Source organism: Meleagris gallopavo, chromosome 6, assembly GCF_905368555.1.
Source record: "Meleagris gallopavo chromosome 6, MGAL_WU_HG_1.1, whole genome shotgun sequence".
NCBI lineage: Eukaryota > Metazoa > Chordata > Aves > Galliformes > Phasianidae > Meleagris > Meleagris gallopavo.
The window spans coordinates 1,006,415-1,033,915 of NC_139409.1; the positions used below are offsets into that span (position 1 = coordinate 1,006,415).

At 41.8% G+C, this 27,501-nt stretch overlaps 1 protein-coding gene and 1 long non-coding RNA gene across 4 annotated transcripts in view; one reads left to right on the plus strand and one right to left on the minus strand.

Annotated features, from left to right (window-relative positions):
- Positions 1 to 1,360: 1,360 nt before the first annotated feature.
- LOC109368066 (uncharacterized) lies at positions 1,361 to 7,186 on the minus strand. Its single transcript, XR_014884069.1, has 3 exons — positions 7,101 to 7,186; positions 6,527 to 7,023; positions 1,361 to 4,662 (listed from the first exon to the last, which is right to left on the minus strand). It is a non-coding gene; the product is annotated as an uncharacterized LOC109368066 (long non-coding RNA).
- Positions 6,645 to 27,501, plus strand: part of MINDY4 (MINDY lysine 48 deubiquitinase 4) — a 67,485-nt gene continuing 46,628 nt past the window's right edge. For all 3 annotated transcript variants that reach the window (XM_085226828.1, XM_010712224.4, XM_085226827.1), the window contains exons 1-7: positions 6,645 to 6,778; positions 8,570 to 8,689; positions 9,733 to 9,941; positions 12,969 to 13,227; positions 14,401 to 14,816; positions 26,337 to 26,395; positions 26,790 to 26,899. In XM_085226828.1, the coding sequence (XP_085082954.1) occupies positions 6,659 to 6,778; positions 8,570 to 8,689; positions 9,733 to 9,941; positions 12,969 to 13,227; positions 14,401 to 14,816; positions 26,337 to 26,395; positions 26,790 to 26,899 (1,293 nt within the window). In that variant the 5' untranslated portion in view covers positions 6,645 to 6,658. The remainder of the gene's footprint in view (positions 6,779 to 8,569; positions 8,690 to 9,732; positions 9,942 to 12,968; positions 13,228 to 14,400; positions 14,817 to 26,336; positions 26,396 to 26,789; positions 26,900 to 27,501) is intronic.

A 27,501-nucleotide genomic window follows, 5' to 3' on the forward strand; every position in this document is an offset into this window, starting at 1 on the left:
GATGCGACCAAAGCTCGATTAGATGTGAAGCTGTCCAGTGCTGCTGGGAACAGCAAAAAGTGTGTGTTTAAATAGGTGAAGAATTAAGAGAGGACCAGAGATTACATCAGCCCATTACATTATGGTCGCTTCTTCTTAGTAATGCACAGAAAGCCTCTGTACCTTTGACTTCAACAGCAGTGATGCTGCAGAGATGGAGGAGGGTCTGAAGGGGAAGGGGTATGAGTAGAGCTGAGGGCCCTTGTGCAAATAGGTTCTAGAAGAAACTCTATAGGAAACCACATGAGAGACTTAAGTGGTGCATGGGAAGAAGTTCTGTGGCATCACTGGAAGAGCTGCTCTTTAGCAGAGATAGCAACACAACAAAGTTGCTAGAGAAAAAAGCATGAGATTGAGGAGAGCACTAGGTAAAAAATGGCGACGAAACAGAACAATGTAAAAACAACAGTTAGTCAAGAAAAAGCTGAAAAGAATATCCCCAAGAGCAGGAAGCTTATGGAAGTCTTGAAGCTACACAGGATTAGAAGCAGAGACCAAAAGGATAAATAGGAAACAAGCAAAACACCCCACACCAATTAATTCCCATTTGGAGTTAAGGAGGTGGTCAGAAAGAAAAGGCTGGAATTTAAAGAAATGGAAGGGGTGTCCACATACAGAAAATAGAGAACTCTCAAATGTGAGACAATGGAGCTGCTGGCACACATGTGCTACCCACCTCAAAAAGGACTGCCCTGCCAGAGGCCTGCAGTGCTGCTAATGCAATTCCCACCTACAAGAGAGGCTCTACAAAGTATCTACCAATTATGGGCCTGCAAATGGCCTCCTTGGCAATGTGACACGAGCCTATAATAAACACACTGTTAACATGGAATAACACAGCCTGTATGGAAAAAAACAAGGCACAGGCTTGTAAAGGGAAATGAAGCCTCAGTGGGCTGCTGGATTTATGCAAGAGTGTCATCAGCCAGCAGCTGGCTCAGGGGAATTCAGGTGAAGCGACTTTTGGGTAAAGAGAACTAGGGGGCACTTCAAAAACCCTTGTGCAATATTGTTTCTTACTGAATATTTTAACGCTTTTCCAGTCTGTCAGTGATTTCCTATGTTCCTATTCACAGCAGCTCAAACGCCAATTCTATAGTCAAGTGAGTGTCATAACTTTCAAGAGCTTTAGTGCTACTTTAAAAGAATCTGTCAATTACTTAATAGAAATCCTTCTTAACACAATGCTGCTATCTATGTTTCACATCCAAGGTTAATTTAATGCTTAAGATGTAATGTTCCAAGAACAACTGCATGAAATAATTTATCTTGCAAGAGCACAAGGAACGGCAGTTATTCACGTGAATAAGAAAACATGAAGCACAGAAGAGAGAAAACTATATCTACAGAATGCAAATATGCAAAGATGAACCCATTATTCCAGGCAAAACAGAGGAAGATTTAAGATCCAGGGTAAAATTACAGCTATAAACAGTATATATATATTTTTTTTTAAAAAGCAAAAGGGAATGTGGTTCACCACAAATTCTAGTCAAGACAGTTATGCTGCTACTATGCCATCTGGAAAGCCTTTTAACATCCATCCCAGTCCAACAGTACTTCAAGTACACACTCTTCCTTCCAAAGGTGTTGGACAAAAGAAGCAATCACAAATACTTCATAGCTGCACACAAGCTACCTGCACCATTAGGACAAAACTTGGTCCCATGGCAAAACCAAGGAGGGTAAGTTTCAGTGATAGGATCTGTTTCGTCAGTAGAAAGTGGAGCAGACACTTGATTTTTACTGTAACACTAAGTCTAGTTGATGATAAAAAGTAGACGGATAGACAGACAGACACATGTCTATCAAGGAGAGTCATCAGCATGAAAGAAGTTCAGTGCCCCAAATATTCCTCAGCCAAGTCCAGTCTGGTACAAACTGATCACTGTACAAAACTCTTATAAAATCTTCTTTCAAAAAATGAAGTATGAGCTTCACTCTCCATTTCTTGTTCACAAAACGTTTGTGCATTTTACATTTAGAAAATCCTTTCTATGTTCCACTTTTTTTTTCCTTCAGCAAATAAGGATACGTTCTGCATTTTGTTCACTAAAAACATCCAGAAAGCTGTGGCTGCTGTACTCCAGACTTACCAGTAAGGTTTGGAGAAACACAATTAAAAACAGCCTAGTTAACATTTTTAAGCAATACCCTAATGTAGCATTTGGGAACAGGACTCCCTAATGTCTGGGCTATTCCTCTAGAAATAGTGCTTTTCTCAGATAAGTCTGAGCAAGGCAATGCAGTATGGAGTCATGGGGCTGAAGAAGAGAAGCGGCAGTAGATAAACAACTGCAGAGAGAGAAGAGCAGTTTTTAAAGTGTTCTTGAACTGGTTGTCCTTGTGGCTTCAGTGCCATGAAGAACCCAAGCACTGTTGGTCCTAGGAACCAATGGTTTCACTGATAAAGAGAGCAGCCATCGCATCAGGGTCTGACTGCTGACCAGCAGGGGTACCTTGACTCTGCCGACAAGTTCACTGATGGGAACTTGCTGTGGATATTTTGGATCTAAGATGCATCCATGGGGTGTAGGGACACTGCCTCTACCACATCTATTCTGACCAGCTCCACTGGGCTTCCCCCCACACCCTCTGCACATGGCAGAGGCTCCTCAGTTCAGTACTTCTTCCTAGACTTTGAGAAATCTTTCGTCTTGTACTTGAATATTAAACTGCATTTCTGCTGTAAAGACTTGTGCACAACTGTGGTGCTTTTAAGGCTGGTCAGTACAGTGTTCACTGCAGGGCAGTTGGACTCGATGGCCTTTAAAGGACCCTTCCAACTCAAACGATTTTATGATGATGTGGTACTGAAGTCTGCTCTCCATGCCAGTGCCAGCAGCTGAGCTCGAGTGCTTCTTCCACTGCTGCAATACTGAATGAGAAACGCGAGAGGGCATCCCTGGCACGTCCATTTTGGTATGAGGAAAGAACTGAGGGCTCTTATCTCTCCCATCAGTAAACGGAGTATCAAAAGCTGACTGCGGGTTAATAGTGCTGTTGCTATGTACACGTGTAACAACAGCAACCTTTTTAAAAGACTGTTGGACGTTTCATCCTTTGAAAGTATAAGCTCTTAAGACCCGTGCTCTAGCTATTCCTACTCAAAGAAACACTCAAACTCTTTCCTCCTCCTGCCTTTTTCATGTTCCTGATTGTTCATTTGCTCTGGAAACGGATACCTTCTGCAAGCCCAGTTCTCTCCAACGAGTTCACACATCTGCAATATGCTCTACGGCTCTCCCTGCAATGCTTGCTTCACCAGTATCTATTTAAAAGCAACTTTTGAATATGTTTACCAGCACTGCACTACTCATTCCTGTCTTGCAGCTTTCTGACCCAGCACAAGGCTTCTCTGAAGTCTGTGTTGCAAAATGCTCCCGCCTATCAATTCCTGCCTCAAGCACTGCACTGGGTTTTCACGTTCCCTTCTACCTCCCAACATCCAATGTCCCACCACTCTGATACCCAGAGCTCCTCCTTCTGCTGTCTCTTCCTCCCATCTGCTCAATGCTGGTAGCAGCACTGGGATAGGATTCAGGAATTCTCTGACGCCCGTGGAGGACACATATCCATACTGCATCCCGCTGCTCAAGCAGATGGGTTGGCCAAACTGACCTGCAGAGATTCCTTTGAACCTCAACCTATGAAGAGGAAGGAGCAGCAGAGAGAGGCTGCTGTGAGCTGACATGACCACCCATTTGCCATTCCCACTGTGCCGCCTGGTGGGAAGGAGGCAGAAGAGCCACAAATGAAAGACTGAAGTTGAGTCCAGGAATAAAGAAGAACAGGGAGAAGATGTGTTGGTTTTTGCTTCTCACCATCCTGCTCTATTTTTTTTTTAATTGGCAATAAATGAAATTAATGATCCTGGGCAGCCTAGTCTAGTATTAAATGGGGAGGTTGCTGGCCCTGCATGTGGCAGGGGACTTGGAGATTCATGATCCTTGAGGTCCCTTCCAACAATTCTCTGATTATTACAGAATCATAGAATCACAGAACGGCCAGGGTTGGAAGGGATCTTTAAAGGCCACCTGGTCCCACTCCCTGCAGTGCACAGGGATACCCACAGCTCCATCAGTGCTCACAGCCCATCCTCTGACCGTGGGTGTCTGCAGGGATGGGGCACCACCACCTCTCTGGGCAACCTGTGCAGTGCCTCACCACCCTTATTATAAACATCTTCCTGCTATCCAATCCAAATCTCCCCTCCTTTAGTTTGAAACCATTTCTCCTTGTCCTATCAATATAGACCCTGCTATAGAGTCAGTCCCCTGCTTTCTTACAACTCCCCTTTACTTTAATGTTCCTCTAGCCAAGCCTGATTTATCAGTGATGGCACTTGGTAAGTGATCTCCCTGTCTTTATCTTTTTCAGCATATTTTCTCCCCCTGTCCTGCTGAGGACTTTCCAAATTCTTGGTCCCAGTGCCACCTATTTTCTCACCTGTCAGTACTGGAGATACCGAAGAAACACCACATCTTCCACTAAGCAGCAACACAGGGAATTATTACCAGTGATTTCTGATCAGGGAGAATCCAGCTGTATCAGATCCAAGTTCTGCAGCTCCCAGGTCACACATCTGTGCTTGCAGCATCCGAAAAAGAAACACAGCATTGCCTGTGGAAGCAGTACATAAACCAGCATTAATGTACACGTGTACATGCAGCTTTTACTTCATTGCATTAGGCACAAAGCTTCCAAAAAGCAATGCTGTCTTCTTGTTACAGCTGTCAGCAGGGATACAGAATATCTTCATATTTTTCATTTCTTTTTCCCCCTGAACAATTTTGAGATTGGCAAATTCCTTTGCAATTTTGACTGGGTCAGAAGCCTATGCTGTCGTTCTCCTACCTCTTAGAGAAAAACACTTCCTTTGAGGAGCAAAGACATTTACCAACATGCTGCTGTATAAATCTACTTTGTTGGCACCAGTCATGAAGCTAAGCACCTGAATGCCTTCTGGACATAGCAAACTGGTTTTGTGAAATCAGTGGAAGTCAATGGAGGCTTGGCAGTATGACAGCCCCTCTCATGTGCCCCTTCATGCACAGTCATGCAGCAGTTCTCTCTGGAATACATGCATTGAAATGACACCTTCCAAGTGGTCATGTTATTAAAACTATGCCCCACTTTCATTTTGGAATATCATTCCTGGAATGTAGGGGGAGACAGGGATACTGTATAATACCAAGCATTCTTTTTGCATGCTGCATCATGTTTTAGGACAAATGAAATTGCAAGCTAATGAATGCATATCAGACTGCTTGCACTGACAACATTAATGAAGCAGTCAGACCCTTTGCATGTCTTATTTATTACATGGATAGCAAATTACCCCCCTGCTATCCTGAAGGCACATGCAGATTATATTTCACTGAAAGTCAATCTTCATTTATCCAAATGTTCCCAAGATGGAAGCCAAACTGATCACAGAAGAAATACAGGGGGGAAAGAGGGAATTGTCAGACAAATTGTCAGCAGAAGAAACTTTAACTGGTAACAAGGTTGGTTATCAGGAAAAAGTTCTCTGAATGAGCAGTCAGGCACTGGAATTGGCTGCCCAGGGGGAATGGTGGGGTCACCATCCCTGGAGGTGTTGGAGAAATGGGTAGATGTGGTACGTAGGGACACAGTTCAGTCAGTAGGACTGGATGATCTCAGAGGTCTTTTCCAACTTTAATGATTCTGTGATTCTATGAACTGTTTAGCTCAGCTAACAGTGGTTAAATACTTAAAGAGTTTGTCCAGAATGCAAAATGTCCATCCCTGGACATTGCTACCCTAAGCAAGCTAATCTAATTTAATCCTCAGACCGCATGTCCTCTGGAGGTCCTCTCCAACCTACATCAGGTCCCCAGGCTCAAAGCATGACTCAACACAAACCCTCCTATTAGTATATTGTAGCACTGTCTATATTGTAGTTTCAACCTGAAAGGTAAGACTGCACTCATAGAATCTCAGAATGGTTGGGTTGGAAGGGACCTCAAAGACCACCTGTTTCCAACCCCTGTACTGTGGGTAGGGTTGCCAGCCCTCAAAGCAGGCACCAGGTCAGTTGCCTAGGGAATGGATGAGTGTTCCCACTTTTGTTGTTGCCAGTAGGAGAGATGAAGTATGATACAACAGAAATGCAGCACTATTTAACAAAAGAGCAATCTTACAAAACAAAACAAAACAAAACCAAAAAACCAACCAACCAAAAACCAAACAAACAAAAAAACCCAACAGACATGATTGAAAGTAGCATTCATACAGGAGTGATAGCTTGCACATAACTGTGCTTCTCTCAGCAACTTAGGAGTTGGACTCGGTGACTCCTGTGGGTCCCCTCCAACTCAAGCCATTCTATGATTTAAAAACAAACAAACAAACAAACAAACAAACAAAACCCCAAATCAGAAAATCCTTCAACTTCTCAACTTTAAACATTCATCTCCCGACCGTTATCCCCGAGCAGCTCTCGGGTTTTGCAAGCAGTTACCAGGGCGCCTGCTGCAGAGCTGCGAGCTCGGCTCTCGTCCCACGGGGAGGAGTTCTGCTCTGCTGCTGTTGCTGGGATCCGGCGGCTCGCAGGACGAGCTGCTCCAGGGCCGCATCGCCCGGCCGGGCTGCCATGGGGGATCGGTCAGACCGAGCCAAGGAAACCCCCCGAGCAGACTGCGGGCTAAAAATGGACAATTCCTACGTGGAAGAAGTGGCCGCGTCTCTGGTGAGAGAATTTCTCAGTAGAAAGGTAATTTAGTCTCGATTTTCTGGCTGGGATGAGTGGGAACGGCAGAGGGGAAACGGCCGTTGTTAAAAGGCGAAGGGAGGGAGGCTGGATGGGGGCTGCTGGCAGCCGTAAGGCTGATAGCCCTGCAGAGCGGCGAGCTGCAGGGCACGGATCCGCACTACATCTCCCACAATGCCCGCTGATTTCCGAACGTGGAAGGCGGCTGCCCGCCTGCCTGAGAAAATCTGATTCATTCCTACACGTGCCTGCGAAAAAAAAAGAAAAAAGCTTAAGCCAAGAAATGCGGTTTTAAGCTTTCTTTTTTTCAGCCCTCCTTCATCACCTGTCGTCCTTGTTTTGTACGAGTGATGCACACAAATACTAAAACAAAACAAAAGGAAGTAGTCATAGAGAAAACAGATGTCTTTTACTGGGGCTCTGCAGGCAGCGGATTTGCCCAGGGGGGAAGGAGAAGAAAGTGAGCACTGTATTTGTCACAGAACCCGATGTAAAGGAAAGAACTGGGATGTGGGCTGTGAGCCGAGGAAAAGACACCTTCATGTTTCCAGGTGAAATTACCTCCTACTTTGTATTTATGCAGAATCCAAAGGAAATACTGCACGGGTCCCCCCGGCTCAGGGATGAGTTGCCTTGTACAGAACATAAGACACAGTTGTGCTAAGAAGCATCCTGCCAACCTCGCTTTCTTTCACCTGTCCTGCATCTAGCTTCCAAATGCCTATTTTCAGTGTTGAAATACTTGCCAACGTGATTTCAATTAGAAATAATAGCAGAATGAATCACTTGCCATTAAATTCCAGCATTAGCAGAGCAATGCCTCAAAGTATCTGACTGCAGAGATTTCTCAGCTGAAACACCTTCACGTTTCTGACTTAAATAAATGTAATGCTGACTAAAAGCATAAAAGGAAAGGGAGTGCTCTGCTGGTAAAACTGACCATGCAGCTTATCATTCCTTGCATTTTAATTGCAGCACTGTCTCATTCTCTGTACCGAGTTGCAGGAAGAGCCCAAACTAGTTGATGCTATGAGGATCCAGCTGATTTTCAACCTGGTCAGGTTATCCTGATAACAGGGTGAAGAGCAGGTTCTGAAAAACCTGCCAAAAAATAAAGCACACCTGAAATTCAGATTTTGTAATTACATAGCTCAGATGCAATTAATTGCACAGCAACTATTGAGCTGTTAAGTAGCTGCAGTCAGCTGCATGGAGTAGCTCTGTTTTGTTTGTTTTCTCAAGTTTGGTAAATTCTGCACAGACAGCATTTCCACCAGAACTCCTTTTACATCTCTAGGCTGCAGAAATGCAAAACTGTATAATTAAAGTGCAGGTTTTAAGGCTTAGCTTGTAATTACTTCCATTTTAATATATCCAGAAGCTTCAGCTTGCATCCAACAAAGTCAGCAGTAAAAACTTTTGTTAGCTGTTCTGTGTCCTTCTCCTCCCAAACCCACACAGGAATCATAGAATCCTAGAATGGCCTGGGTTGAAAAGGAGCACAGTGCTCATCCAGTTCCAACCCCCTGCTGTGTGCAGGTCGCCAACCAGCAGCCCAGGCTGCCCAGAGCCACATCCAGCCTGGCCTTGGATGCCTGCAGGGATGGGGCATCCACAGCCTCCTTGGGCAACCTGTGCCAGTGGAAGCACTAGGAATCTAGCATATCCAGACTGCACTATCAGTAATCGTGCAGACGTGGCACTGAGAGTCATGGCAGGGATAGGCTGGTGTCTTAGAGGTGCTTTATGCCCTTTAATGATTCTGTGACTCTAAAATCTCCTGCTTGTCCTCAGGGTCTGAAGAAAACCATCAGCACCATGGACCGGGAGCTCCCACGTTCTGCATTCAGCATCAATAACAGGAATGAGCTTCGAAACGTCCTGCATTTACACTCCCTGTACAAACAGAACAAGGTAAAGGAAGAGGTGTTTCTCCTCACAGTCTGGTCTCTGATCACATATAACTGGGTCAAACAGATCAAGGCAGCAGTGTATGTGCACAGTGCAGAGAACTGGAGCCTGGGTCTGGTGCTGCACTGCTGTGGATATGCTTAGAGGTCTCCATCTCACCTCTATGGTGAGATTGCATTACAGGTCACAGGACTAAGCTGAGAACCTGGCAGTGAGCCCTCGTTACTAAATGCAGCTTCCAATAAACCAGGAGCACTTATTCACTTTAACATCTTTTACATCATTACATCTAGAATATTCCATTTTGGAAATGGCTCTGCATTTCCATTTCTATTTACAACTTTATGTATGACCTGACAGACAGAACTGCACTCAGCATTTATCATTCCTTGAAATGTAATACAGGCCACAATCTTTTATGTCAAAGCCATCAGTAGCTGATTTCCAATTATTGCTTAGATCGAATCCTAACCATTCACAGTTTAAGGCAGGAATGTCTAGCCAACAGCCTGCGGGATGATGCAATTAACTCCAGCAGCTCGTGTTTGATGAATACATTGCATGTGCAAACTTGCAGCAAAGCTATGAATTTCATGAGGTCCAAGGGATTGAATCATTGCCAACTCCAGGAGTTCCTGGATTTCCTTCACAATCACACTTTATTACTTCATTTAACACGCCCACACCTTTAAGCTCTTGATATTTCCTAGCTGACATCTCCTTCCTCGGAGGTAGAGTCACTGTCCCTGGAGGTGTTTAAGAAACGTCCAAATGTTGTACTGAAGGACATGGTTTAGTGGATATATTGGTGGTAGGTGGATGGATTGGATTGGATGATCTTGGAGGTCTCATCCAACCTCAGTGATTCTGTGGGTCTATGATTCCTTCCTGTGTTGTTTGTACAGCCATATCATTTATAACCACCAGACTCTAGGAAAACGTTAACATGTTCAGCCACTGTCCAACATAAAAACTCCTTCTTAGATTGCAGCAAGACTAACAAGTTTTCAGCTGCAACCAAAAACTTTATTTTTCCTCTTGAACAGGCCAAGGAGAACCCTCTGAAAACACTCCTTGAAATCATTACTAATTATTTCCTTGAGCACCGTGGGACCTCCAGGAGCACCAGTTCAAGTTCTGCACTGGCAGCTTCTCAAAGTAAGAGCTCAGCATCCCATCCACCTGACCTCTCAGATGAAGAACGTGGATGTGGAAATGCCAACCTGCCTCATGACAGCAAAACTCAAACTTCCAGGTACTGCCTTATTCCTCTTTACTTTGGCCAGTCTTCTTTCCATTAAGTGAAATAGCGTTGAATGGTTTGTATGGTATATATGGCCTGATTTTTGGGATGGTCCTGTGCAGAGGCAGGAGTTGGACTCAATGATTCTTAATCCTCTGGTTAGACATTAGGAGAAAATTTTTCATGCAGAGGGTGGTGAGGCACTGGAACAGGTTGCCCAAGGAGGCTGTGGATGCCCCATCCCTGCAGGCATCCAAGGCCAGGCTGGATGTGGCTCTGGGCAGCCTGGGCTGCTGGTTGGCGACCTGCACATAGCAAGGGGTTGGAACTGGATGACCATTGTGATCCTTTTCAACCCAGGCCATTCTATGATTCTATGACCCTTATAGGTCCCTTCCAGCTTAGGATATTCTGTGATTCAACAACATTCTCAGCAACACCACCTTGGTTAGTTATCGCAAAGTCTGCATTACTGCCGTCTTCTTTCAAAAATGCTCTTAAGCTCCCTGGCAATTACAAAGACTTGCAGGTTCTTCAGTGACTGAAAGATGGAATTAAAATGAACAAATCTGAGCTTTTATGCCTGGTAAACTGGAAAGTATTCAGTATAGTCTGATGAGAAATGAACCACCTGCGCTGAAACTACAGATACATCAATGCTTAGAGTCTAAACCAAGCCCTACCATCTTACATTCAGCATCGCTGCCAATAGCATAAGTTATTTTCACCAACAAAAGCATATGGAAACAGCATGCCGCCAAGTCTTCCAATGCCATTTATTAGCATCTCAGAGCAACAGCACCAGCTTTTTTAAAATGGACACAGAAGTTCAACGTCCCAGCTTTGACTCTCAGAGAATACACCTAATTTTATTCCTCATTGTAAAAGCAGCTCAAACCCACTGCTTCTAAGCGTTAGCACTTGCAGAACTCCAGCAAGTCCTTGCTCCGTGGGGGAGGAAGCAAGAACTGACACAACCAGCTAAGAACTGATCAGACACTGCAGGGGTTGGAAGGGACTTATGGCGATCATCGAGTCCAACCACCCCAAAGCAGGTTCCCTACAATATGTAGTGCAGGAAGGTGCCCCGACAGAACCTGAATATAAGGAGACCCAGCTCTCTGGGCAGCCAGTTCCAGTGCTCCATCATTCTGATAGTTTTTCCCTGTGTTTGGAACACCCTCTTTTCCAACTTCTGCCCGTTGCCCCTTCTTCTGTTGCTTCCTAGAAAGCCACTAACACGTCTCTCTTATATCGAATAGCAACAACGCAGCCCTTTCCCGCCCCCAACAAAATGGCGGAACCGCCCCCCGCCCCTCACAGCGACTGAGAGCCCGGAGGGCGCACGCGCATTGCCAGCCCTGTCTGTAGGGCCAGAGTGGGAGGGAATGACCACAGAGAGCGCGCTGCTGCCGGGCTAGAGAGGCCTTCATTGTTCCGGAAGTGATGCGTTGTGGTGCCGCTCTGCCTTGTGCTGGAGAGCATTCTATGGTTTTAGTCCTCCAGTGGTTTCCCTTTGGGTTGGAAACTGTTGGTGTTGTGGTCATTGAGTTGATCACACACAGCTCCACACTGACATCCTTTTCCCAAAAAGATGATGCTGTATACATATAGATAAACATATGGAAAGCTGCATGTACAAATGTAACACAAATGGGTGAGGGGCTGGGGGACAACACATGTATGTGAGGAAGGACGGATGCCATCATGGCATGTGGAGCTGGTGCTCATGAGGGGAGTCCCTGCTATTTACTGCTTTATGCCTTTCTGGTTATGTCTTTTTTTCTACCTACAAAATGAATCAGGAAAAGAAATAGTGTGGCAGAAGCATGGTTCTGTGATCCCCTAAACTGTTTCCATCCCTTTGGCCATGGAGAAATCAGACCACAGTCAAGCAGCCAGAGCCTGAAAATAATTTTAATTTTAATTTTAATTTTAATAGTTATGATAATTTTAATCGTAACTACCTGGTTAATTTTTAACAAGGCAAGCAGGAGTGGAGATTATTATCAGACAAATTCTTATGTAATAGTCCAGCTTCAAACTCTTTCCTTTTACCTGACCTCAGGAATTTTTTTTTAATGTCTACAACTGTTAAAATGATACTTAATTTGTGCCCTTTGGCAATGATGAATGGTCCTAGGTAAGGAGTAGCAGTCCTCAGATTTCCTAATGCTCTCAGAGACTGATCCTGCACCCTTCTGTTTAAATATGAAGGATGTCTTTGCAGTATAAGGCATAACTAACTACAAAAAAGACCCAACAGTTTTAACTGGTTAGGTGAAATGAATATTTATGTGATACAAGATGCTTCAGCTCATGGAATTGCTTAGCTATGAAATACGATGGAGAAAAGCATCCTAGAGTTAAAAACAAAAGTTAAAGGGCAGTCATTGTAAAAGAAAGCTAGCATTTTTACCCAGATTATCATAGAAACACAGAGTCACAGAATCACCAAAGTTGGAAGAGACCTCCAAGATGATCCGCTCCATCATCCATCTACCACCAATATTTCCCCACAAAACCATGTCCCTTAGTACCACATCTAAACATTTCTTGAAGACCCTTAGAGACTCCCCCACCTGGCTGGGCTGCCCATTCCTGTGCCCGACCACTTGTTCAGAGAAGGAATTGTTCCTAATATCCAACCTGAACCTCCTCTAGTGCAACTTGAAGTCATTTCCCCAAAGTGTGAATGAAGTCAGTTCAAAGGATGCTGACAAAAATATTAAATTTTCTAATGGCTCTTCAAGTGGATGGGAAAGGAGTTGGAACTGTTTGTGGTAGCTCCAGACCCATCTGACTTGACAAAAGTGGTATGCGTATTGTCACAAATTGTCATGCATGATAACGATATTGAAATGATCTCTTGAATCCTATTGATGTTAAAGTGAAAAGTAATTGTATTTGAGTGCCACTTCCACATAACAAGTGACTTAACTTGAAAGCAGTGCTTTAATTAGCCAAAGTGCTGTTTTCATTGATTTCGTTATTCATCATTTCGTTGTTTATAATGTTGTTTCTTTTACTTTATTGCAGACACGATGTTGAGAATCCACCTGATAAAATCCTTCAATTCAGAAAACATCAACACAAAAGTGAAAAATGCCACGCAGGGACAATATGCAACAGCCACTTAACCTCTGATGGGGATAAGAAGTTAAAGGGTAGTCAAGAGGATTTAAAATCAGCAGTCATTTCTGAAGAGCTGCAAGCCACAGTGAAGGACAAGCAGAGGCCCAGGTCTGGTCTCATTGTCAGAAGCATGATGGCTGGACCAGGAGCAAGTTCTCCAGAGGTGATTTTTAACCCCTCCAAATCATAAACCATAGAATCACCAAGGTTGGAAAAGACCTCCAAGATCATCCAGTCCAACCATCCACCTACCACCAGCATTTCACCACTAAACCACGTCCCGTAGTACAACATCTAGCAGCTTCTTGAACACGATAAAGTACTGGGCATGACCAGAGATTTTGAATATGACCTTCTGACATGAAGTAATTTGTGAAGAATATTAACACTACTTCTTCATGCTAATCCATTAAATCTGCATTATGAAAAGATGGGCTGATTTAGGGCAGTGGTTCTGGTTAATTCAGAAATTCAAGCTGTTTCAGGAACAGCCGCTGCACACAGATCTGTGATCTTTCATTACAGCATTTCTTTATTAAGTCTTCTCCATTTTTAATATCTCACTTCTCTTGAGAGCTGAGATTTTCCATTTTCCTCAGGAAATTGCTTCTTTACCTCAGAAGTGTCTACAGCTCCTCAAATGGGCACCTGATTTCCTCAGGTTTTTCTGAAACTCCACATTTAATCATTAGCTTCAGGCTTTGAAAATTGCTTTCAGTAAAACAATGTTTCTAAACTTGTCCAAATGAGATATATTTCATCAGTAGGTGTTTTTAAAACACGATTCCAAAAATATTTTCTCTCTTTTTTCTTTCACGCTTCTTTCATAGAGACAGGAACTTCCCCTGTGTCCAATCAAGCTTACAAAAATGAGAAATTGAAGTATTTTAAACATTCTATTTGGCTAATACTGAAGCAAATATTGAAAGCTAATTTAATTGCATTTTTCTAAAGAGTTTTGGTTCAGGAAAAAGGGACTAGATGCCTTTAACAGCCAGTCTTGGCAGTAAAATATCATACATGTCTTGACCTTCTCTGAATACAACCCCAAAATAATATTTTTATGAGGTTTTTTTGTTGATGTCCTTGGGTAAAAGAAAGTTTTTACAGTATATAGCATCCTTAGTACCATTCAGATTTTAAGTAAAAATGTATGTCTGCTCCTATTTATTATCCAAAAGAGTTACCTAATTTACTCTTTAACCTGATTCCTAATAACGAAGAAATTGTTTAGCCCCGCAGCTACTTGATAGAGTTGTTTTGTTTTTTATCTTTCCACATTTATGCAAAAAATAGTCAGATCTTAATGTACGGTTTTAATGGCATCTCTTTGCAGGATCAGCAGAGAAGGAGGTCAAAACGCTCCACCAGCATCAGTAGCACAGCACTGCTCAAGGGTGAAAAACATGAAGAAAATGACCCGAGTGCCCCAAAAGTCGATTCCCAAGAAAATAAAGGATGCTCAGCACAAGTAAACCCAGAGATTGCCTCAAGGACTTTGTCAAGTTCACATGTGAGTTCAGCTTCCGAAAAACTAAGGACCATCTCCAAGGATACGTGTGACTCTTTTATCAAGCTGCTGTCTGAAAGAGGGAGGACCAAGATGGAGGAAAGAAAATCACTGCCAAGCTTTTGTACAGACAGCGGTGAGAAAAGCCTTAAAGTCAGTGCCCTGCACAGACATTCAGGGACTGGAAGGGAGAAGAGAGAAAGGGCGCTCAAGAAAAGTGAGAGCTGGTTATCAGGCCACAGGTAAGAATATATATGTAAGAAAGTGGTACTAAAAAGTTAGAAGAAAATATGATGAAGGACTAAAAGAGATTGAGATTCTGTTTTTGTTGAGGGGAATCAAAGGGAAGAGGTGAAGATACTGGAAGGGAGAAGAGTTTTCAGAGTTAACTTGCTAATTTTGACATCCCAAACCAGTCAGGGCTCCTTTCCTTGTCACTGCAAAGACCCCACAGCTGCTGGTTTCTCTTTGCTGCACGTGAGGAGAGCTGAGGGCTACTAGCTCAAACTCGGAGATGTTTAACAGAAACAAACCCTGAGATGTGTAACAGGAGAGGTTTGCTCCCACCTGCAGAGCTCATCTACATCTTAAGAAACAGTGCTAATTACCAGTGCAGTACTGTGCTCTATTGCTGTTCCAAGTAGCTGGCAATAGATTCCTTCAGAGGACTTGGACTCCACAAGAGCAGAAGAGGGAGCTATTTCCTAAGCAGAGTCCGTTTAAATCGTTCTCAAAGCAAAAGTGGGACAGCCCTGCCAGATGACTTGTAGCCAGCAAAGGGTTTGAATTCATGCTGAGCTTTAGGCTCCTGAAAACTCTCACTGGAATCAGCAGGACTGCTGACACTCCTGAAGTGAAGTGGAAGTTACAGACAGTGGAAGTGAGACTCCAAATGAACACCGTTAAAAAGTAAGGTCTGGCTCTTGCAAAGCTTCTGTCCCTTTGGCAAAGTCCTGCACTGTTTCAGAGCTCTTTGAGCATTTTGAGGCATCAACATATGCAGTATAAGGGCATGTATTTATCTTGATCCTCTTCCATTCTCTGTTACTGCTCCCTGACTTCGGTGACAGAAGTGCTAATCTAAATGCTGAAAATCTATTTAGGTTTAAACCTTGCTTGTTCATTTGCAGGCATCTGAAATTCCATTCTTGTTCCCCATAGATAAAGACAGACGAATCCCATTTTTCCTTCCATTTTGCTCTTCTTCTTCATTTCTTTTGGTTCTGTGCAGAATGTGCTGCCGTTGCATACAGGCTGCAGGCATCCCTTGTCTCCTTAGGAAGCAAACAAACTAACCAACCAGCAAAAAGCCCAAAGCGAGATGCTGCCATCCTTCAAAAGTCAAGCTGAATGGGACTGAATGCATGCTTACAAACGGAGCGGGCAGAAATACCTAGCTGCAGAAACACAGATCCCACAGCATTTTGACTCACATGTTTTAAGGAAAGAAATGATGGGCATCAAACTGTGCTTCTTGTTCCATCAAGATTCTTGGCTGCTGCCTGAAGTGTGTGTGGAAGGGGGTGGCAGTGTTGAGAGGCCAGATTTGGGACTTTGTATTTTGATCTTAAACTACTGTCGTGAAATTAGACCTCTGAGTACCAGAATCCGCAGCTTTGTCCTAAATAAGATTTGGAGGATCTTTGGTTTTGGTTCTAATAGATGAAATTTTGCTGTTTTGTCAGTAAGGTGGCATTAAGCATGGAGCTTTCCAAAATGGCAGACCAACACAGATATGGAAATGAATAGGCAAAAGAAAAAAAAAAAAAAAAAAAAAAGAAAAAACCCTCTTGCCTTTTCCGGTGTTTCCTTTTAGAATAAAATGAAAAAGATGTAGTCAAGTCAATTAGAGACCGATGATACAGATACAGTCTCTGCTTATGTTTTGAACTGCTTTAGCTGGGAGCATCTGCTTTCAAATTCAGATATCTCTAAGGATGGTTTAGAAGATCAGTGTTTAACTGCAGATATTACCTAATTGCTCTTAGCTGGGATAAAATACTGACTTTTTATATGAAAGCACGTGTTACCTTTTCAGATATACTCTGAACTTAATGCTGATCTCTGTGCAGACGTTTTCCCATTACACAGTGAGCGTACCACATGTCTTTAACTGGTGCAAAGACAGATGTGAAGAGCAATTTGTTCATCTTCCTCTTCAGCTGTGTACCTCACAAGATATCTGAATCCCTCCTCATAAAAGGGAGAATAATGTTTGCAAATAACTAAAAGCAAAGGGTCCGTTTTCTTCCTTGTTTTGTAGGGGAGCAGCAGCTTCCGTGCTGTTGGGTTGGTGATATCCCTCTGTGTCATTATTGGATTCTGTTTCATGTCAGTAGGACTCATTCCCTAAAGGCAGTGTGTTGTACAGTTATAGTACTTAGCAATACCTACTAATAGTTAACAGTACTTTAATTAGCAATATGCTGCACAGCTTGCATACAGACCAGTTACAATTGTAATAAATGCCTTTATTTTAGAACTCCTTATTTTTAATTAACCCAGAAGGGAGCAGTATATAGGTGGCAGCAAATCGTCAGGCATCCTTTGCTGTAAGCAAACAGCAGCAAATGTGGTCTCTCAATTCATCCTGCTTTGATTATTGCACTGTTTGCAGAGCTCTTGGTAGGCACTGGGGATTATTACGAGAGCAGTATTTCAATATTAGTTTCAAACTGATTTTCCTCAGGAGTCAGATGTCTCACTTTTCATATTCTGAGGCTTTTGCTTTCAATAGCTTAGGTGTAATGCTTCAGTGGCCACGGTGTGTTTCTGCTTTTCTGTCTGTACTACAAAAATACATGAATTAAATCTGCAGAGGTAATGTTTTGCTTTAACGGAGAAGTAATTAATCAGATTGTGATGCTTGGTCATGCAAGGGCAGAGTTTTATAAACTCATATACAGTATGCAGAAATATTATTTGAAGGTAGAACCTTCTATTGTAAGGACTGAACAAATTGAAAATGATGTTTTGTTTCAGATCCACTTCAGTGAGGAATCTGAAACCCCATCCATCCTTTCAGGTGGTTTTGATGCATTCTCAAAGCAGTATTTCTTACTGCTCCCCAGTTCCTTGAGTCCTTGTTCCTCTCTAAAGTGTGAGCTGTGCACGAGTACAATTTGGATGACCCATCTCTTTTTATTTTTTGACTCTGAGGTTTTCATGGTACTAAAAAAAATATTTTTTAAGAACTCGTAATGTTAATGAACAATCCAAGAATCCAGCTGAAAAATTGCTCTACCCATAGTTATTATTCTGATCTTACCAGTTCCATGGGAATAGATGAGGTTGAAGGAACACATTCAGATAAAAGGCAGCAAATGGAGTCTTTTCAGCTGCGCAGAATGTTGAATGGCTGTGAGGAATGATTCTCTGCCACCTCAAATATCCTCTGCTTAATGCTGAATCACCTCCAGCAGGGAAATATGTATCACCAAACAGAGCGCACAGAATAAAGAATGAGGATCTATGGTGAAATGGAATTTGTGATCTTTGGGAGCTGTGAAAAAAAAGAATAGCTGTTGAATTTAACACTTGGCCTTGGATTAAAATCGTTCTTTTGCTTTTCCAGGAAAAGCCTGATGAATAATGAGTTCTTTGTGAAGGTTAAATGGTGTCAGAAGATCTTCCCGTGTTTCACAGCTTGAGCAAGCAAAATTGGTCAAAAAGAACTTCATAGCAGTTGAGGAACAATTCTTTTATCTCAACTACAGACATGCTACTCCTGTTGCTCACACGACCTCTGAATCTGAAGTACACTTCTAGTTTTCCATTCTCTTTAGGTGTAGAAATGCAAGGCTTGGTGGCGATGTGGAAACCCTCCCGTTCTCAGCTGAATAGTTTCTAAACTGGTAGATGTGGGCTGGCCAACTGTGTTCCTACTGGGTACTAGTGGCACCACCTTATGCTGAGTGGATGGGCAGGTACTATCAAAGACCTCTGTTTCACTTCTGGAAATTAAGGACTGCGTATCGAGGTGTCTGAACTTCTAGTTGTGGTGTATAAAGCAAACCATTCTCCTTTTCTCAGTGTCAAGGCAAATGGCCTATAAATTAAAATTAGAGAAATGAAAGAAGAAAAAGAAAGTGTAAACTTTGAATCAAAGACTCAGGATGAAAAAAGCAATTAGCAGTCTGGACATGAAGTTAAGGACATGTAGTTAATTTAATAAAATCATGGTAGAATGGTAGAATGGCTGAGGTTAGAGGAGACCTTAAAGATCATCGAGCTCCAAGCCCCTTGCTGTGGGCTGGGTTGCAAACCATTAGATTTGGCTGCCCTCACTTCATAGAACAAAGAGGGAATGGCTGTCAGAAAGGCAAATAAATGAAAATACCTTATCCATAGGTCCTGTTGTCCAAAACAAGAGATTTATAAAGCACTTTCAGGAGTGAGGAAGACAATTGATTCTCCACTCAGCCTTTGTTTGTGAGCGGTCCCCTTCGTTACCCAATTCTTCTAATTGCTTCTGCTCTACTCTCCATCGCCTTGCCCCCAGGCTTGGCTACAAACCGAATGTGAGCTAGTGGTTTCCTTCCCAAAGTCTGCCAGTGCAGATGGATATTTCTGACAGTAGGGACTTTTTATTACTGTGTGGCTTGGCCTCAAGATGCCTTTTCCAAACAAAACCTAAGGAACTCAGATGCACTTCGTTTCCACCACCAAGAGATCAAGTACCTGTGAGTCCAGAGCCAGAATTTCTCTTCCTGCAGTGGTCTCTCAACTAACTTTGCTTTAGGTGGCAGTGTTCAGTGGTTCCCAAAATATCACTCATTGTTTAGTAAAAAAACCCTTTTCTAGCAGTGCTCTGCATACTAACACAAATAGAGTAGGGTTAGTGAATTGCCATAGATACCACGTTCTTTAGTGGAACATTACTCATATTTCATAGAACCGTACAAACTACAGATGGAAAAGACCTTTCAAGGTCATTTGCTTCTATGACAGATTATTCATTGCTATATATAAAATTTGATGTAATACTTTCTTCCAAGACTTCGTCTAGTCCACTCTTAAATGGCTCAAGTGACACCTCTCCTCTGAGAATACATTTCAGTGTCTAGTAGCCTTAATCTAGGGAATTTTTCCTTTATATTCCTCCAGGATTTGTTTTCCGTCCTGTTATCCAAATTGAAGTTGCTTTTCTGCTGATGTTTCTGCTACAGATATTCACCACTGTTAAAGTACTAAATACCATTTGTTCTCTTTTCAGACTTTTTTTTTTTTTGGTCTAAACCTGCTATTGTCTGCTTGCATTTTTATCTCTTCTGCTCTGAATTTTTTGCCGTTGTTTTTCTGTGAGGATTTAGGATTTAGCACTGGTGTAGCCTGCTTTTAGCAGAGAGGTTGGACTAAGTGAGCTCTGCAAGTGCCTTCTCAGCTATGCGTCATGACAGAAACAGGAGAGCCAGAGCAGCCACCTTCTTCTAAATAGATAAACAATACTAACCAGTATTTCAGTTTTATTTGAATTTTTAAAATTAAATTGAATTTCCAACTCAAGAAATCTAGTTCCAGCAAAGTTGTTTACTGCTCATTCTTTACCCAATAGTTGTGACTGGCTCCAGTCTTTTCTGCTGGCTTTTTTCTGCTCCCCAGCATAGACTTCCAGGTCAGGAGACAGAGTACCCTGAGGATACCTGGTCTGACTGTTAAAGGCAGGTGTAAAGAAGGCACTGTGAACCTCAGTCTTTTCCTTATTCTCTGTGGTCGTGGTTCTCTGCCTTGTCCTGTAAAGGATAGAGATTCTCCTTGGACATCCTCTTACTTTTAACGTGTAGACTGCCTCCCAGGGGACTCTTTCTATCAGCGTCCTGAACAGGTCAAAATTTTGGTGTAAAAATAGCTTTTCTGGGCATAATTAATAGTTTTAATTCTGTTCTGTTTACCCAGTGAGCTGTAATGCTTCACTGCTTCTCATAGAATTGGAGCACTGGATGAGATTACTTCGTCTAAAATGGCATCTGGCATTTTGTTAAGTAATTGAGTTTTGGTCCTATGAGATTCCTAAAAGTGCTCATCACCTTGAGAGCCAGTTCTGTGAAATGAGGACTGAGTTCAAGTCACCATGTTTTTATAAGCAAGAGGAGTCATAAAATACCAATTGATTTGGTGTGGCATTTCATGTATTACCAGCATGCTTGCGGACATGTGACGTGTATGAGCAATGTCTGAGGAATTAATTTCTCCACTAGAAGAGGAAGAGGATGTAATGGGCAGTGGTGACACTTCTAGGAAATGCAGGCTTAGTCAGAATGCAGTATTTCAGATAAAAGAATGGGAAGGAATGCAAAGCTGGAGCAATCCAATAGCAAATCGCCTTTGCATGTTTCCTTCCATTTTGTCTGCGATCTGTGCATAGCACTGGGCATTGCCTTAAGCCACACGAAGAAGGACATGGCGTCATCCCAAGCCTTTGTCAATACTTTGGTATTGCTGTGTAGCCAGGAAGCACAGTGAGAACAGCGTGGTTGGCACCTTCAACGAGAGATGAAGCACAGCCCTCATTGCAATGTGCTCTGCCACCAGTGGGCAATGTCTGATCCTTGCAAATGGCAATCAGGAGAACCACTGTAAAAAAAAAAAATGGGGTCGTATTTAGGGGCGGTGGGTTTAATTAGCCCGTGTACAAAGATGGAGACAGAGAGACTGCATTTGTCAAACCATTCAGTAGTGAAAACCTTCAAGAATCTGGAGTTGCATAATACTTCTTATAACATAATGCTTGGACAGGAAAAAAGAGCCTAAAATAAAAGTAATGAACTATTGTGATTCTTGTTTTGTGCCAATGGATTTATGGCATCAGAGCCTCCGACACAACATCTGTGTGTACTGCCATTTGCCCTTTTAGTATTTTTCCAGCACTCCATGGGAAGAGGCTCTGTGCAATTACTGGAAATGGCAAATGGCTTCTGTATCATTTTTTTGTTTGTTTGTTTTATTTAGTTTTTGGAAAGGACGTCAAATTGGAAGTGTCCGGCCTGTGCCTAAAATGCATTCAGTCATTGAGAAGTTGCCTGGCTCATATGTACATACCAGGGCTTTAGATCTTCTCGGATTTAAACCAAGAGCAAACAGCATGCATCCCCTTTTAATGGGCAGAACATCATGCTACTGGAAGAAGCACAAGAAATTTCCTCCTCCTTAAAAAAAACACCATTGATTGCAAGAAGCAGAAGGAATTTGTTTTCACCTCTGCATTACTTCCCTAAGATTGCTGTAATAGGACAGTGCACGCGTTTGCCAGTAGGCTGTTCTCTATGTTTGAGCTTTCATAGTAAAAGGTGAAGCCCACCCTCCAGTGTAAGCTGTTGTCTTCTTCCACTTGACATCAGCTTTCAGGAAGAGAATTTATTTTGCTGAAGTCTGTCAGTTTACTCTTAAAAATGGAAGGTTTCTAACAGGAAATGGAAGGCCAAGAACTTTCCACATCTTTAAAAATAAATGGCCTGAAAGTTGAAGGCCAAAACCAAAAGGAATGTATACTTCATAGGGCAAACAAAATGGGAGGTGGTACTCACCTCCAGTGGTGTGAATTAATTGAGTGTTGAGCACTGGGAACCCACCTCCGTGCTTTGTGTTGTATCTCTTTGCTGATGTCTTGGATCATCTGTATCTAAAGGAGTTTTAGTCCTCTTGTTTTACTGATAAGTGTTTATTTTGCTGGTGTTTGAACTGGGGTTGTAATGATCAGTTAAAATGTGGTGTTGTGTGCCTTTATAATGCTGTGTGGGGGTGCCATGCCAAGAAATCTCTGATGGGTGTGTGAATGGTCAAGCTGCACTTTCATTATCCTACTTTCTCTATACTTTTGTTGAAATATAGTGCACAAGACAGTATAACTGTGACTTCCAGGCATTCTTCTGGCCCTGTAAATTGTCATGCAGAAAAGGCACGTGTCCAGGAGAAAAAACTGTTTTCATCGAGCGGTGAAAATAAGTTTTCCCAACACAGTAGCCTTAAAGCTACTGGTGATCAATGTTTTTATTTTAAGCCAGTTTGTTTCTTTACCTACACATACAGTAATGTAAATAGGAAACAGTGGAATGCACATGGGTTATTGTGAAGATAACTGCTTTTTCTGCATGTTCAGCTCTTCTATGTAAATTGTTTTCTACAATACCCGAAAATCAGATAGGAATGTTCAAATATTTAGAGAAAGTACTGTATAGGATGTTTATAATGAAACATATTTTCTTCCTGTCCCATTTTTCTGCCATGGCAGACGACTTCCCCCTTCCTAAGCATTCTAACTGTATGGTTTTACACGCACAATAAATTTTATTGGAGCTGTAACCATCTGCTGAAATGGAAATTGCAATAAATGTCCCGACAGTGTTTTGAGAAACCTTAGGGAGAGAACTTCTGAATAACCTCCATCTGCAAAAATACCCCACTTAACCAGAAAACACCCGACATCAATCTTTGATGTCAGCGCTTTCCAGCTTTATTTTCATTTACACATTTTTTCGGATGAAATGCTACTGAGAAGTACTTGGGACAAAAATTAATCAAGAACGCTAACTTAATGTCAGCAATTCTATATATGCTTAAACATATGCATATAGTGCCATTTGGGATTCTGAGGTACCCAAGACATCTGATGATGCTAGCAGAAAACCCAAGTCCTGCTGAAGCAGCGGTTGAGGCCAGGTAGGACGAGGTACCTAAGGGACCTTATGTAAATCCAGATGCCTGAATTCCTACTTGTTGGCACATACACCCAGTTGTCTGAAAGGCTTTTGAAGCTCTTGGCTTGAGTCTCCTGAGTGCTGACTCGGCCATGAATCAATTATCATGGGAATGTTGACACCCAACTATGTAGGCAACTAAGCTTAGGTTTCTTAACCTGCAAATTGAATCCTGTACCCTTTGTCATGCTGTGACAATCACTCTGATCTAAACACTGCACCTAATGAGTATTTCAAGCACCTAATGAGTATTGACATGATCTCCTCCTATTAATTGTTTCATGTGCCAGGGTTTAAGTTTGGAGAAAGATGTGTAAGTTGCTTATGACTCTTTTGAACTGTGACAGGATAATTATAGCAACACCTAGGCTGATTTGCTTCAGCTAGTGCTGTGAAAATCATCCTCTCAAGTTAATCAGCCTCAATTTTTTCCATGCATGAAGTGGGAAATCTGAGCTTTAAGGAGCTTAGTACACTGATAGAGACCATCAAAATGACAGAGAGCTGAGGGACGTGTATGTAAGGATATGTAGGAGAAGCAAGAGCACTAAAAGGTAGATCCTGTCCTTGTATTTGTGATTGCCAGACAACATCAGCATTTGTTTTCAACACCTATGTCCACACTGACTAAATTCATATTTAAATCCGGAGCTTTCTATATAGGAAAGTGTAGTAAAATATAAATGGAGACTAATAACTTTTCTGATAACTCATTGACTTCCTCGATCGTAATGTTGATGTAGTGGGAATGGTGTTCCTGATGGAAAAGAATAATTAACCACACCTTTCTTGGCCTCCATCTGTACTGAAATTCTGTACTTAAATCTGTGCTGCTAATTGAAACAGATCCAGGTACAGTTCTCTGGCTTTGACTCTTGCTGTATCCTGGTTGTGTTTGTATTATGTAGCATTTGACTTTAGATCTCTTCCAGGTCTCCTATTGTGGCTGTGAAATATAATTTTGTTTCCTGTTTGTGAGCAGGTTTGTTAAGCTGGAGAGAATTGGCTCTGAAATAATGTCAATTTGTTGATGCACCCTCAGGAGGAGTGCTTTCGTAAAATGAAAATAAAGGGCAGTATGGCATGGTGGGAAGTTTGAGCACGTGAAGCCTCCTGGGGTGGTTTTGGTAGAGCGAAGAAGGAGCCAGTCCTGCTGCAAAATGGCAGCATGCCATTCTGTGAGCTCTCTTTGGGCACTGCTTGGGAGAATCTTGGATGGTGTGGGTCAGACCCATGTTAGGAAACATGGAAACTAGAAACAGTGTGGATTAGTGGTGGTGTGTGCTAAATCCTGTCTCCTTCCAGACCTGGTCAATAGCTGTAAATGATAGTGCTGTATTCTTCAGCATTAATAGCTCTGTTTTGAAAACCAGATCCAAATGGGTTGACCTCGGAGGAAACACATTATTCTCTAGGAAACAAGAGACAATAGTTTGCAAACTCAGACGAAACAAGAATGTGGATTCTGTTTGAGTCTAAGTGCAGTTCAGTGGCATCAGTACTTGGCTGAAAAACAGTTTATTTGCAAATTTAGTGTCATTGATACTCCTCTGGCCAGGAGAGATGAAAATAACAGCAAGTGACAGAAAGAAGTCTGAGTTGGAATCCATTATTAGCAAAAAGTACTGTTTGTTCAGTGGGAATTCACTACAAATAGCACTGCACGTATTTGCTCTCGGTTCTCTTATCTATGCTTACCTGTTGGGCATCTGATTTATTTTTACCTTGAATCCTTAGTAATGTGGTGGTTTTTATTTGTATTCTATATTTTCTTAATTGTGGATGTGCACATTTCATCCTTTGTAAAGTGTATATACACAGAGAGAAAGGTGTTTCTATTATTTCAATATCAAAGACTGTCAATGTACCAAAAAGATTTTAAACTGGAAGAATCTTGAGTGTAATGTGTGTGTGTGTTCTGTTTTCATTCATTTTTCACATACTGAAAAAGGAAATTAAGTTAATGGAAAGTATGTGATATGACAGCAGTTGTTGCTATAATAATATCACGCACACAAAGGATGTTGCTGAGGAAATTATCCCATACTATTTCTGAAAGGTCTGTCAGTGCAATACCATTTTTTCCAAAGCAAAGGCCAGTGGTACAGCGCTGCTAATGTGAAAAAAAAAAAAAAAAAAAAAATCATCTTTTTACAACGGTTATTTGAAACTTTTCCTGAGTTCTGAATTCATTTTGGTTTGAATTCTGCAGGAAGAGGAAACCCATCTCACCTCTCAAAATATAACTTTCTATTTAACTTCTGTTTTCACGGCCAAGCTTAACTGCTTAGCCCCTTCAGTATTTCTGTTTGTGAAGTTTTAACTTGTCATTTATGTAACAGAGAAATTACAAGAGCATGTAGTAGAATCATAGAATTGTAGAATCACCAAGTTTGGAAAAGAATCACTCTGAGATCATCTGCCCAACCGTCCACCTACCACCAAGATTCCCACTAAACCACGTCCCTTTTGAGCAACTGTTACCTATGAGTGGATGAAAAATTACCCTGGTAGAGGCATATAATCTAACACTGATTCTCACTTACGTGTTTTGGATATTTAAAGTAGTTTAATAGCCAGTTTCAATCTCATCCCGGTCCCCATCATTTTAACTTATGTCATAACCTTTTGAACTCAGGTAGTCCCATGTACTTGAATGCCCTCACAAAATTCAGGGCTGTACGTATCTGCCTCTGTTGGTGAGCAGGCAAGGTCTGACCTCTACTGAAATCATACGGATGAAATTAAGTCAGCGTTGAAGTAGGACTGAAATCCTCAATCATTTGCATTGTGCAGCTCTTTGCAGACTGCCTTGCCAGATGAACTCCTCAAGTTCAGCTCTTTTCCAGTTAAAAAGTTTTTGTTCTAACACTGTTTATTTGGACACAAATGTTGATAAACCTGAGCTCTTCTATACGGAATGCATTAAAACCTAAGATAAAAGACATTAAATAATTTTATTTTTTATTTTTGCCTGATTTTACCACTTTTTTTTTCTCATTTATTCAAGAAACATTTCTCATTAAAGCAGGCGTTACACTTATTTGTTTTTTGATGATTTTAATGTAGGAAGTCTCCAACATCCACTTGGAATAAAGAAGACCAGATGAAAGATACTCTAGAATTAGGTAAGTTTGTTCAAAGCCAGTTTGGCTTTCACCAACATATTCTTTAGAGAAACTGTGATCAAAGATGTTTGAATCTTTTCTTTGGCGACGCTTAGTTGATTTAGAGTAATTGCATTTGCCATTCTCTGGTGAGAAATTATTAAGAAATAATCAAATAAAGGATGGCTTATCATAGAGTTATAAAGTGATTTGGGCTGGAAGGGACCTTAGAGAACATCTTGTTTCAACCTCACTACTATGGGCAAGGACACCTCCCACCAGACAAAGTTGGTCAAAGCCCCATTCAGCCTGGCCTTATTTATTTTCTGACTAAGTCTATAATTTCCCCTACTGGTGGGAGCAGACATAACTTTTTTTTCCTCCAACTCATTATATGTTCTTTCTTTACTTTCAGTTGATGTTGAAGATGAAGAAACAACTGGAGAAGTCAGTAGGAACCTGAATCTTTCAGCAATGCATATGCTTCAAGAAGCATCAAAGGCAATTGATATTTCCCTTGCAAAAGTAAGGCTATGATGGTATATAGAATTGGAAGTGTGAAATTGTCATTTCTGTTCAGTCAGAGGAGCAATGGATTGTTCTGTGTTGTGTGGTTGTTTGTGGTTTAACTCTTGCTGTACATGCTCTTGAATATTGTCCTTATTTGGGATTCATGTGTAAAGGTAATATAGGGACACCCAAACAGAATTCAGAAAAATACCAGAAGAGCATGTGGGAAATTATCAGCCCCTTGAACCACGGATCAGGGCTTTAAGTGAAGAAGCACATATTATTTTATTAATAGCTCTTATCAGATTTGCATGTGCTTGTCTACCTGTCCTCATATTGACTGATTCACCACTGCATCTCCTTTGCTCACCTTCCTTGCTTTGAGCAGAGATGTAAATATTAAATGCTTTTAATTTTTACTTCCAATTCAGAACAAAAAAAAAAAATCATTAAAAAAGCCACAGGGAAAAGATAATGAGGATTTCTTCCAACTTAATTCTCTATCAAAGACATATCAAAGCGATGGTGCAAACCCTAAGCAGTCAGTCCTTATTTGCTCAGCCTTACTTCAGACTGAAAGCAATTCTTCAGCTTAGCTATTCCTTAGTAGCAGAGTC